General features: G+C 37.8%; 1 protein-coding gene across 1 annotated transcript; it reads left to right on the forward strand.

Moving 5' to 3' along the window:
- Positions 1 to 1,196: 1,196 nt before the first annotated feature.
- Positions 1,197 to 11,875, forward strand: LOC141908514 (atrial natriuretic peptide receptor 1-like). Its single transcript, XM_074798608.1, has 21 exons — positions 1,197 to 1,297; positions 1,629 to 1,732; positions 2,161 to 2,364; positions 3,315 to 3,523; positions 3,684 to 3,815; positions 3,998 to 4,133; positions 4,702 to 4,840; positions 6,436 to 6,551; positions 6,644 to 6,828; positions 7,249 to 7,353; positions 7,938 to 8,009; positions 8,584 to 8,767; positions 9,057 to 9,209; positions 9,336 to 9,513; positions 9,932 to 10,072; positions 10,181 to 10,373; positions 10,627 to 10,816; positions 10,930 to 11,013; positions 11,241 to 11,332; positions 11,519 to 11,595; positions 11,669 to 11,875. Exons 1-21 carry the CDS (start codon positions 1,197 to 1,199, stop codon positions 11,781 to 11,783), a joined length of 2,910 nt encoding a protein of 969 aa, XP_074654709.1. The 3' UTR covers positions 11,784 to 11,875.
- The last annotated feature ends 613 nt before the right edge of the window (positions 11,876 to 12,488 follow it).

Raw genomic sequence — 12,488 nt, forward strand, 5'->3', positions numbered from 1 at the left:
TACCGGTAGAATTATAGTACAAGTGGATTCGAATTCCCATCTAAAACCATCTGAAAAATTAGAATATTAAGTTACAAATAAAAATGATTGAATTCTTATGTTACAGATAAAAGTTCAAGAGGAAGCAAAGACCATACTTCCAAAAACACAAACTTCTCACGTACATATAAATACGAATTCGCATCGCATGAACATACTATACGAGGTCTCTCAGGAAACTGTATTCGCAGTGTTTAATGTTAGCAACTGGCGTGCCAAAATCCGTTCAAACCACCTAAAATCCGATAAGGGTGTGTAATCTTAATTTCACAAATTTTTCAACTGTATTTTGCGCGGATTTACAAAATCATATTTTATTCTTGTATGGAAGTCGCAATCTAACAAATGGTAGTCGATTACCGATTGAAACAAACCACCATTCTTTGCTGCATGTTAGCTATTACCAAAAATACACAAAGAGGATCTTTAGGTACCAACTTAACGTATTTTTAGATCGATAACCACACTCACACGTCGTGAACGGATAATAAGATAAAAGCAAGAAATGTATTAATTCGAACAATCTAAAATGTATAAAATACATGACGTTTCGATCTCACCCCAGAGATCATCGTCAGGTGGGTAAACCTGACTTTAAATTCTTTTAATTTGTTGATAGTGGTTTTTATTATCTTATTAACGTATTTTTCCTATTACGTACGTATTCTACAGTTTTACCGAATACTGGCCTCACCGAGATTTTATTGAAGAAGTATTTTTGCAAGGATACGGAGCTTCACAGATTATTTGCATTCTTCTTTTGTTATTCTTGGACTTCAAACGCGTTTACACGCTTCAAATGTGTTCGATGCCTGTCGCGCGCGGTCTTACTTCTTAGCCAGTAATAATTACAGAATCAGATCGAGAGTAATCGAGAGTACGTGTCATGCGCCTTGGGTTCGGAAACAAATTAATGATTAGTAGGCGGATGACGTGAAAAAGTCGTGATCGCAAATTCAGTTGTTCTCAGCGGGAATTTTGGCTTAGAAAATTTGAGAAATAAACATAACGTAATAAGAACTATACTCTTGATGGAGTTCACGAATAGTGTCGTAATATTAAGCATTTTTATAGTGAACAGTTTGTCGCGGATGATAGTCGAAGGTGAAACTAACACTACTGTAATAACTATAGGATTGCTGATTTCGAATAGGACAATGACCGGAACATACGGATGGGCTAGGAGCGCTGCAGCTCTAACCATGGCTGAAGAACAACTCCGCAAAGACAAAATCATCGACGACAGTATTCAATTCAGGTAAATCTTTACAAAGCAATTTATGAACCGCTTTTCGTCTGATATGATTTTCATTTCCTATCGTTGAGAATCAATCTAAAAGAAATAGACCTGGGATATATCACGATACGCGTTTGACATTTCATATTGAAGACGATGTTTTAAGGCTTTTTTCCATTAAACTCGGAATAATCTAGCATTATAAAAGTAATTTTCGTGGGAATTTTTACAAAGGTTTCGCCAACATTCTTCTGCTGTATGCAATTTATTGTAGTTTCGTTTTCTTCTCTGATGTTTCGTAAATAAATTCTTTTTCTCGTGAATTATTGGTGGCTTTGTTTTGTGTATCAAGGTATATATCAAAGTCTGCAGTAAGCGCCGCGACTTCCGTCGGCGGGGCTGTAGAGTTGGTGGCTGAAGGAGCTGATTTACTTATTGGACCTGCTTATTCAAAGAGTAAGTGCGACTCACCGTACATTGAGTGGTTAAAGTAAAATGTCTTTCGACATAAATGAAAAGACAGAGAACGCCTTAAAAAGTTGTCTAAAGGTGCCTTAAGTTAGGTCGGTTGATAGTCGACACCCGTCCAGCTGTGTACCAACACACCACTCGAACAAAATTGTGCTTATCAATCAACAACCAACATCGCGGAGGATTTTTTTTCAATCTCTTTCATTTGATTTGATTTCTCGTAGATATTCAACATGTTACCTCGAGATGAATTGATAGATTGCTTTGGTTTTTTGCCAACCTGTTTTTGTCCACCGCTTACCTGGCGAAAAATGCGCTCAGCCGGGTTAGATTTGCCTTTTTTTCATTAAACCCCTGTATCATCTCTAGGGTAGTGGTTCTGTAATTAATTCATAAATTTACTTATTGGACAGATACGAAACCGGCTTTGTATTACTCATCGAACTTAAACCATCCTCATTGGAGTTGGTCTTCGACACATTCGGACCTGACCGACAAGACGGTATTTATAACACTGGTCAGAACACTCGGCTCCTATTCCCGATTCGGAGCAGCTCTCGAGGTACTTTTCAATGAAATGCATTGGAGGAAAATGGCTTATTTCATTTACGATAGAGGTAATTTCCAGTGGAAAGATGTAGTTTTTAATTCGGAGACAAACCTTGAAAGAGTGAAATGGGGATGAAAATTTCTACCTTTGTTTGCAATAAGATAGCCTTTGTCTTTATTGCTTAGGCCTTCTTTATGGTGGCTGATTCGGGCCATATCAGAAAACTTCTGTACGGGTAGGGCAACGATAAAAAAATTTCACATTGGCCCGTTGTTTGGTTTTTTCGCGCGAAGATTCAAAAATGTTTGTTTTCTCGCGCGAGATTGCTCTAGCTGTACAGAAATTCTTTTTTCTATGGCTCGAATCAACCACCATACTTCTTTCTGGGATGCTAGAATATATTTTTCTAGGTTGGTGTGCGTTTGGTAAGTCATCGATGGACACATATCTGGTTCGTCATATCAATTTCACTATAACTGACAGTATAAGTTATACTGATAACTCCTGGTTAACAGATACCTTCATAGACCAATCTTTAGATCGCCTAAAACGCCGCGCCAGAAGTAAGTGATAAAACCTTAGCGTAGCCTATAGAAAACATTTTCATGTTCCATCTTCGCAGAAAGCTTTGGCTTTGTTGTCAAACTTGTCACTTGGGCGATGTTAGACAAAAGACGATCGTTAGATATATTGTACACAAAAGCAGTAGAAGTCAATCTTCTCTCAAGAAAAGTGAACAACATATCAACATTTGCCCACTACTTGCGTGCGTTTCGTGTTACATTGCGAAAATAGGAGACTAGCCTGGCTTTTTAGGAAGGCCTGGGATTTTCTCTTTTCCTCTTAAATTTCACGGTCCATAATCCCGGCCAGGGTTTTGCAATTCATAACCTACTTTCTATTTTTGTGTGTGTTTCGCTTGCACTTCCAAATTCCGTTCAACCCTCCCATCTAGCTTTTCAGCATAAGTAAAATACGCACAATAACTAGTTTACCGATCAATGCTCTTTCATGAAGTAATCGTGCTATGTGCCGGCACCGGATCATCAGTTGTGAAGTATGAACGACGAATCATGCTAGCAGCTCGAAGGAAGGGGATGACAAGTGGGGATTTCGTCTTCCTCGTGCCCGGTTCAATCAACGCCGTTCGGACTCCAACCCCGTGGTATAAGGCAAACTCAACTGAAAACGAAGAGGCCTGGCAAGCTTACCAGGTTGTGATGGACGTAAGTTTATCATTACCATCTTTATCATATAAGGAATAGAAAATATATGCATGCATCAACAAAATAAGGTAATAAGAATGAAACGTGGTTTCAAGTATAAGTAGCGGTTTATAAACCTTAAACTGTACGACCGATAAGAAAGTAATTTCCGGATTTTCAGATATCTTGGGCATCAGCTGAGCAGAAGACCGAACAAGAATTCAGACGTATTTTACCGTACAAAATGACAGAATTCCCGTGGTTCTTCAACCACTCGTTGGAACGGTACCTGCGTCAAGATCCAAATAGCGATGTAAGTATACGCGCATCCACCGCTATATTTGTTTAAAAAAATGAAACGATGGAAATTACTGACTTTCGAAGCGTAGTCAACTGATCTCCAAGTGTAAATTCTACACTATACTGGGATGTAAATATCTGTATAAATAATTGAACATCATCTTTTACTTTTTGGTTCGTGTTTGCTAATTACAGGGTGCCCCGTATTCCGTGTACCTTTACGATTTGATGTATCTTTATGGTTTAGTTTTGCGCAAAGCGTGGAATACTAGCGTAGACATTCGCAATGGTTCCGCTTTGTTTGAACTGGCAAAGGGTGTAGAGTTCAGAGGTAAATGTTTATGGTTCATTTATGATAAGATTTGATATGGTATGATTTATTTTCAAGTAAAATCTTTACAAAATTAATGAATAAGATGATTAACGTATCTAACTGATAAAAACAGCGGGTTACTTTAATTCATTTTTACGATACCGTGATCTCTCAAACAAATAACCGAAATAACAGCTACATGATATGACCAAATAATTCCGAAGATTTTGTCGAGGTGAGATGGCTAAAGGGGTCGGACTATAACACGTTTAAGGAGTGGCAGAAAAGCCAACAATCCGGCTGAGAAATATCTTGTATAAGTTTCGTTGATGCAGATAAACTAATGGGAATTTACAGTCAAATTAAACAGACAAATACGAAAGCATTTGCAAATTAAAGTTTTTTAACTTTTGAAAGGTCCCTGAAGTGGAACCCGCAAGTAGAAATATAACAGAAAGATCAGGATATTGCGAAATGATAATAATTCGAGTACTGATAATGTCGCAACGGTACTATCTTGTCCCATCTTGTCGACAAACAATGTCGTTAAAATAAAAAAGGAATTGTTGGTTGTCTTATTTTGTAGGAGCGAGTGGAGATGTTCGGATCAATGATAACGGTGATCGTGATCCGGATTATTGGATTTGGGATTATCGGGAAATTAACGGCGTGAAAGAACGAATTGTCGCTATTAAGATAAATGCAAAGGACGGAGTAAGTATTATGTTCGTCACTTTTATAAGCCGATTTTCCCTATAGAACGATTCCTAGCAGTTGAACATCAAACAAACATGCAAAACATAAAATTTAAAAGATATCATCCTTGTATCATTTACTTAAGTTGGCTGATTCGGGCTATACTAAAAAAATTTCTGTACGACTAGAGGCACGATAAAATTTTTCACATTGGCCTACTTTTTGTTTTCTCGCGCGAGAATTCAAAACTTTTTGTTTTCTATTTTATTTCCACCATATTTACTGAATATGCCAGACGATAAAAATTGTAAGTGAACCTTGGTGGAGAACAGCTAGAAATGATCGCCCATCGGATACGCCGAAATGTGGCTTCAACAACGAATTATGCCCAGAAGATGTTCAAGGTATACACATTTAGTTACCCGCAGTTGGATCTGTTCAAAATTCTCAATGAAACTATGATACCATCAGGTGGTATAAACCACCATTTATAAAATCTTATTTCATACTTCAAAAGAGAGAAATAATATGATAGTCGGAATACTGGTCGCTTTGATAGCGCTGATAGTGGCAGCAGGAGTGGTTGTCTACATTGTCAGGTAAGAATAGACATCTAATGAATCTCCGCCAATACTTTACTTCCGACAGTGGGAACTATACGCTGTTTAAAAAACAGAGCTCTAAAATCAGCTTTGTGGAACCTGTGGAAATTTCATGGAAATGAACATGTCAACGTCTACTACTTGTCGGCATTATTGTATTGGAGTGTAGAGTATAATGTGAAAGCTGAAACGTAGGGACCCCTCAAGACCAATTCCCACAGCTTATACAAACGCTTGAATTCTCGCAGTACCGCGTCAGAAATATCAAACTCTTTAAAGACATGACTTCACAATCTGTAATGTCCTTATTTGGCGTTTCATTTCTAATATACAACAGCGCGAGTATTTTGTAAATGGTGCTTTTCACGTCCAGTTTTAATGGTGTAGTCTAATAGTGATTTTTTAACTTCTAAATGAGCGATCAATGTGAATAAATGTATCCCACCACCTAATAGCTTCTCGCAGACCACAAAGGAATTGTGTCTTCACGCTGTCCCTATCAATCATCGTATTTTTGAAGTAATCAACGATTTGTCCATTGTGAATCACCTATTATTTTTCCCTAAAACACTGCTTAATTAGTGTTATATATCGCAAACGACAGATTCGTTTATATCAACGTTCTTTGTTTTTCTTACCATAAAAAATCAGGTGTATAGCGCTTGTGCAGTTTCTGTATACATGATTCTTAGATCATATACAAGCTTATTTTCGTAACTCCGTTTTTCTATTGTGGTTCGTAACCTTCTCAAGGTGACCTGGACACACGTCTACTAATTAGGCCTATACTAATTAGACAACTGTCCAACGACGTTCATCAGAACTAGAGTAAAAACTGTCGTTATTTTGCGTTGCTTCTGATGAAATTGTAAGTGTTTGAAGGCGGCTTACTAGGAATCGTAAGGATATAGATATCCATCGATTATTGGGCGCAGTTCGTCGGGTGTTTCGTTTATTGGCCAAATATATGGGATAATTGTTAACAAATACCTAATGCGGATTTATTTTCTGTTTCTAATAAGACGGCGAAAACTAAAGGACGAATTACAAAGAATGCTTTGGAAGATTGACTTCACTGAAATAAGATTATCGTTTCAAAGGCGCGGGCTCGGAAGTCAGGTAGATTATGATTCCATTCGTTAATTAATTTGATCATGCCTGTGACTTCCATTAGTGCTGAGATTACTATTCAAGCATATACCTTTTGTAACTTGTAGCTTACAAGCGCAGTAAGCTTGGCACGCGAATCAGTTCCTTCCCAGGGCCAGATTTCAACCGAAAAAATGAACTCGCAGCATCCGCATCAGATATTTACGCAAGTCGGGCAATATCGTGGTCAGTTAGTAGCCGTCAAACGAATCCACAGGACAGCGCCGATAACTCTTACAATAGCGGACCATCTCGAACTGAAGGCCGTATGTGTTCGAATCGAAGTCCCTTTTCGTTGTTCCAATAAATAAGGTTTTCTGTAAGGATTCTGCGGATATATCTATCAATCTATCAAGCAATCTACATAAGCAATAGTTGTAGTTAATGAATGTTTATCTGTGTTGAATTATAAAATGGCAGATGAATAAAAACAAACTTCCCAGTGAAAACACGAAAGATGTCCACGAATAATTACAAAAATTATTTGTCTTTAAGTCATACCTATACACAACTGTCATTACTGTAATTTCATCTCACAGCAGGTAAGGTGTTATATGGGACGCCAAATAGAAAAAAATCAAACCAAATCTACCAATGAAATAAATAACAGGGCCATTATTCTAAGGTCTCAATAGATCAATCACATTCCGAATTTTGATAAGTTTATTTGATCAAATTTGTTTCAGATGAGAGAATCGACGCACGAAAATGTGAACCAGTTCATCGGCGCATGTCTGGATCCACCGAACTATTGTCTGCTATATTCATACAGCGCCAAGGGCAGTCTAGTGGTCAGTTACGGAATTCATTCCACAAACCAGTTTTCGAATTCTTGGCAAGCCCGCACGGGGCTCGAACGAACGAATCTTTTCGAAATAATCTTTGTTAGAAAATACTGATACATTAGCCTAATAATCATAGAAATAGCATCTAAATGGCCTTATGTATCCGATCATTCAGGGGCGGAAATAGGGTCTGATTCAGGGAGAAGTGCAACCCCAAAATAGGCATTTCATATCATATATAATAAGGGCAGCCCAAAAAACTCATCAGAAAAAAAATCAACTAATTTTTGGAAATACTGAGCACCTCTTGCACCCTCCCCTTAAAACGACCCCGATAATTGTTTAGTGTTGCGAGTTTGGTAGGTATCTAAGACCTATACGATTGATAATACATTTCGCGTTTAGTTAGTTTGCCGGCCTAAAGACGCATTCTGTATTTCGTGTTTGCATCTTTGAAGTTTTATTTTGCTACCTTACATTACGCACAAGTCAAAGAGAGTTCATATCAAATAATCTGTTTGTCGTTCGTTCAAAAAGCTGATTATCTGGCCGTGTCGTAAGTGATCATTTCTTTCCATTTTACATGAAAGGATGTTCTGGAAAACGAAGACATCAAATTAGATATTACTTTCAAAACATCAATGATCCATGACATTATAAATGTGAGTACAGAAAAATAGAGTCTTCATTATATCAAGTCAGGAATTTTTTTTCGCATTGTGAACATTGTGAATGACGTGAAAGGCAACTACAGTAATCACAGTAAAGATATCAGACTAACGAGATCTTTGAATGTAAAAAAAAAGAAAACAGCGGTAAGCTTTTGTTGTGCTTGCGTTGCTGAATCTGATACAACAACAGAGAAGTCGATGAAAGAATTCTAATTAACCAAAGTGTAACAACGAAAATGAGACCTTTTTAGAAAGGAATGTTATGCCTCAAAAGGCAAACCATACTTGATAGAACCATTCTTCGAATGCCGAAAAAAAATACAATTTTTGAAAAAATCCAAGATAATTGATAATATTCACGATACGAATCACGATACTCGGGATACTCACGATATGGTGGATTGGCAAATCTTTACGTTCACTGCTGATGATTTTAGGTAGCCTTTGTTAAAACATTTTTCCTCGTCAATCTGAATTTATGCTTTCTGGATAACGGATTTTGCCGCTATACGATCGACTGCTGCCAGCTTACAAAAGGTACACCAACTCGGACACCTTTTTTCAGGGCCTGGGTTATATACACGGGAACTATCTGAGGCAACATGGACGTTTGAAAAGTTCGAATTGCGTCATCGACAATCGATGGGTGTTGAAGATAACGGATTTCGGGTTGAATCGACTGAAGCAGGATAATAAACGAAACGTATCAATAAGTGACCAGGAAACCGGAGAACACAAGATATATCGAGGTACCGCGGTTCGAAAAATAACATGAACATGAAAATATAGTATATACTTAAGAAAAAAATGTATTCACCATATATATGAAAATGGTAATTTTCAGTTCCTACAATATCAGATGTGTGCTAATACGATTTAGAATTTAACATTTTACTCTAACTAGCGAATTGGTTCTAGTCTGGTATTTCTTAATCAATTTAAATCTTAAATCATACAATCGCAGTATTTTCGATTCCATGATATCTTCATGGGGCTAAAGAAGCTTCTTCAAAATATACATGTTTTATCATTTGTCAGATTTATGGTGGACAGCGCCGGAGTTACTGCGAGCCGCCACCGACGTATCACTAACTGGAACCCAAAAGGGAGACATTTACAGCATTGGAATTATCATATATGAAATCATGATTCGTTCATCGCCTTACAACACAGGAGAAATGGCACCAAAAGGTTTAGCATTAAAATCTTCTGTACTATGAAATTCTGCGGTTTCAACCCTGCCCGCCTGCTGAAAAACAGGTTTCCTCGTTACGTTAGAAGTATCCGCGTTACCACAATTATCATATTCAACTTCAGACATCATCGAAAGAGTGCAAGCTGGTGGAACGCCTTCATTTAGACCAACTATCGCTGCAACTGATAATTTGAATTCATGCTGGGTTGAATTGATAACGGAATGTTGGGCAGAGAATCCCGAACTGAGGCCCGATACAAACTCCTTAAAGAGAAGTCTTAAAAGCATCAACAAGGGGAAGTACGTAGAAGAGCGAGTCTCAGAACGTCGTCTTTGTGTTTGTCAACTTCTAAAAAGTGGGCCTGTTATAATCCAAATGTGATCAGACTTGGAAGCCATGGTCAGAGCCTTCATTATAACCGAACAGATTTTGGAAAGAGACTGACTAAAATATTTCTCCGCACATCTTATATTTCTGTACGAGTAATTCGCCAATGAGTCCCACCCCCCCCCCCCCCCCCAATCTTGAATATACGTTTTCTGATTGCAAATAGTAGCCACCACCGGATTACGTGAACTACCCAAAACCCAGAAGGGAAAGTGACAGTTACATCCGTCGAGTTAGTCTCTAATCTCCCTGATCATCACTGCTAATCCTAAGAAATAGCCATTTATGAAATGTGATGTTATCTCCGTGTTTATGTGACTCTTTCTCCAGGGGAATTAACATAATGGATCACATGGTCTCGATGTTAGAAAAATACGCCAACAACCTGGAAGATATCGTTGAACAAAGGACCCTGGAGCTGATTGACGAAAAACGGAAAACTGATGCCCTGCTTTTTAGGATGTTACCCAAGTACGCTTGAGTTATCAAGCATTGTCTTATCAACGAAATGTTATGATTTATGTAGCGAGCATAGTTGTATAAGTATATTCTAATGGCGTGTATTAATCTTTTTCTCAGAAGCGTAGCAGAAAAACTGAAGCAAGGGCATACGCTGTACCCAGAATCGTTTGATTCGGTCACGATATATTTCTCCGATATTGTCGGTTTTACTCGCATATCAGCTACAAGTACCCCGATGCAAGTGATTGACCTGCTCAATGATTTATACACAATGTTTGATTCCAATATCGAACGATATGATGTTTATAAGGTAAATGATTTCTCCAATAAGCAAGTGCTTCTTGGCAAGGGTTGCGCTTATCTAAATACGTTATCTAGGTGTTATACCCTTGTTTTTATCCAGGAACTTGCTTCATAGCCATTCATGATTCGTCTCTATATGGCTTACATTATAACATTGAAAATTAAATGATTTTGAATGTAGGCTCAAATTTAACTTTTAAACAATGTTGGGCACTAATTTTGTTTGATGATAAGTTTGAGATTGGTTCTGGAATTTGAAGGTTGAGACAATTGGCGATGCTTACATGGTAGTAAGTGGTTTGCCTCACCGTAATGGGAATAGACACGTTGCCGAGATTGCAGATATGGCATTGTCTCTTCTGAGTTCGGTTTTAACGTTCACCATGCGCCATATGCCTCAGGTCCAACTTCAAATACGAATCGGTCTTCATACTGGGTCTTGTTGCGCAGGTAAGGCATCGCAAAGCGGTTACTAACCACGGCATTTCAAATGAAACCATGTGAATTACTAATGCGTTACTAATATTAAAAAAATAATCTAAAGTAAACGTATTGGAATATAGGCGTGGTAGGTTTAGCAATGCCGAGATATTGTTTATTTGGTGATACAGTGAACACAGCATCAAGAATGGAGTCAAACGGGCAAGGTAAACGTGAAACGATTTATCTAACACCTCAATTTGTAGCAGATCAATTTGGTATGTTCTTGCGAATTTTTGACCGGTCTCTGATTGGAGTAATCAGAATGATTACTCCAAGGGTCTGCAACAGCTTTATTAGTACAGTAAGACCTTGTAGTGTACGCCAAGGTTAGACTAAATGTTTAGACTGAATCTTATTATTTCATTAATTCACTCAGTATTTTTCATTAAAGGTCTACGAATTCATATCAGCAATGAGTGTTTTGAATGTCTACAAATATTTGAAGGCTACCAAACAGAATGTAGAGGGATCATTGATGTTAAGGTATTATTTAGAAACGTACCGTACCCGGTACCCGGTATTCATTCTGCCACCTGATCATCTGGGCTTCTAAGTTGCATTCGCAAAAAGTTAGATACCAGTAGCCAGTTTACGGTGTTGAACCCCTTAGATATTTTTCCGATTTCCTTTTCGGATTCACGTTTTCATTCAATATTTTTGTTAACCTAGGGCAAAGGTAAACAAAACACATTTTGGTTGAATGGTAAAGATGGATTTGACAAGCGATTGCCATCAGCTGCAGATCTGTAAGTTGAAATGGATCTTACATATTCCAAATTTATCACGATTGTGGTATGAATACTTCTATCATTTATCTAGAGAGCCGCAGCATACGTCAGACGGATTCCCCATGAGAGCTGAATACAGGCGTGAATTCACTGAGCCTGAAAAAGAAGACAACCTTGCACCACGTAGTCAGATTTCCAAAAAGTAGCAGTCAGTTGAATGGTAAAATGAACGTAGATTTTTAAACTCACTTACGATGCTCAACTTGTTTAGAGTTTTTAAAATGTATCTAAGACTTTCCCAGGCATAGACATTTTGTTCATGTTAATTCATATAGCTCAATATAGATCTGCTCTTAAAGTCTTAATTTCGATGTTATTGACTTGCATTTTATGTTAACATTAGATTGAGAACGTCTCTGCTGAGATCAATAAGAGAACACCAATAATATATAGAATTGTAAATCGACAAATAAATTCTATGTCATGATCAATCTTATCCGTTAGATCGATTTTAAATGGGATCGAATTTTGTTTGCCAATTCCGGCCAGCCTCAACTTTCCCAAAACAGGTGACTTGTGAAGCTGGTCACCAACAGAAAAAAAATTGCAATAAGCTGCATCGATAAGAAAGACCCGTCCAGGTTGCCCGCGTCCCGGCGGCCGTGGAATTCCTCATGAATGAAATTGCCTCGAGAGGACTGAAAAACCTGGATCTGTGTATTCAACCACCTCTGCTAATTAGTGTAGCCAATACCAGATATAAACAAATGCATGTGAAACGTAAATTGGTCGGTTTTCTCTGGTGCATATAGTCTTTTCATTTAGTAGTGCTTCGTTTTAGTAACACTTGTTGCTTAACTCAACGAATGACAAATTTCAAAATCATATTTATTCTCATACAACAATTATAC

Source organism: Tubulanus polymorphus, chromosome 7 (assembly GCF_964204645.1).
Source record: "Tubulanus polymorphus chromosome 7, tnTubPoly1.2, whole genome shotgun sequence".
NCBI classification, from domain to species: domain Eukaryota; kingdom Metazoa; phylum Nemertea; class Palaeonemertea; order Tubulaniformes; family Tubulanidae; genus Tubulanus; species Tubulanus polymorphus.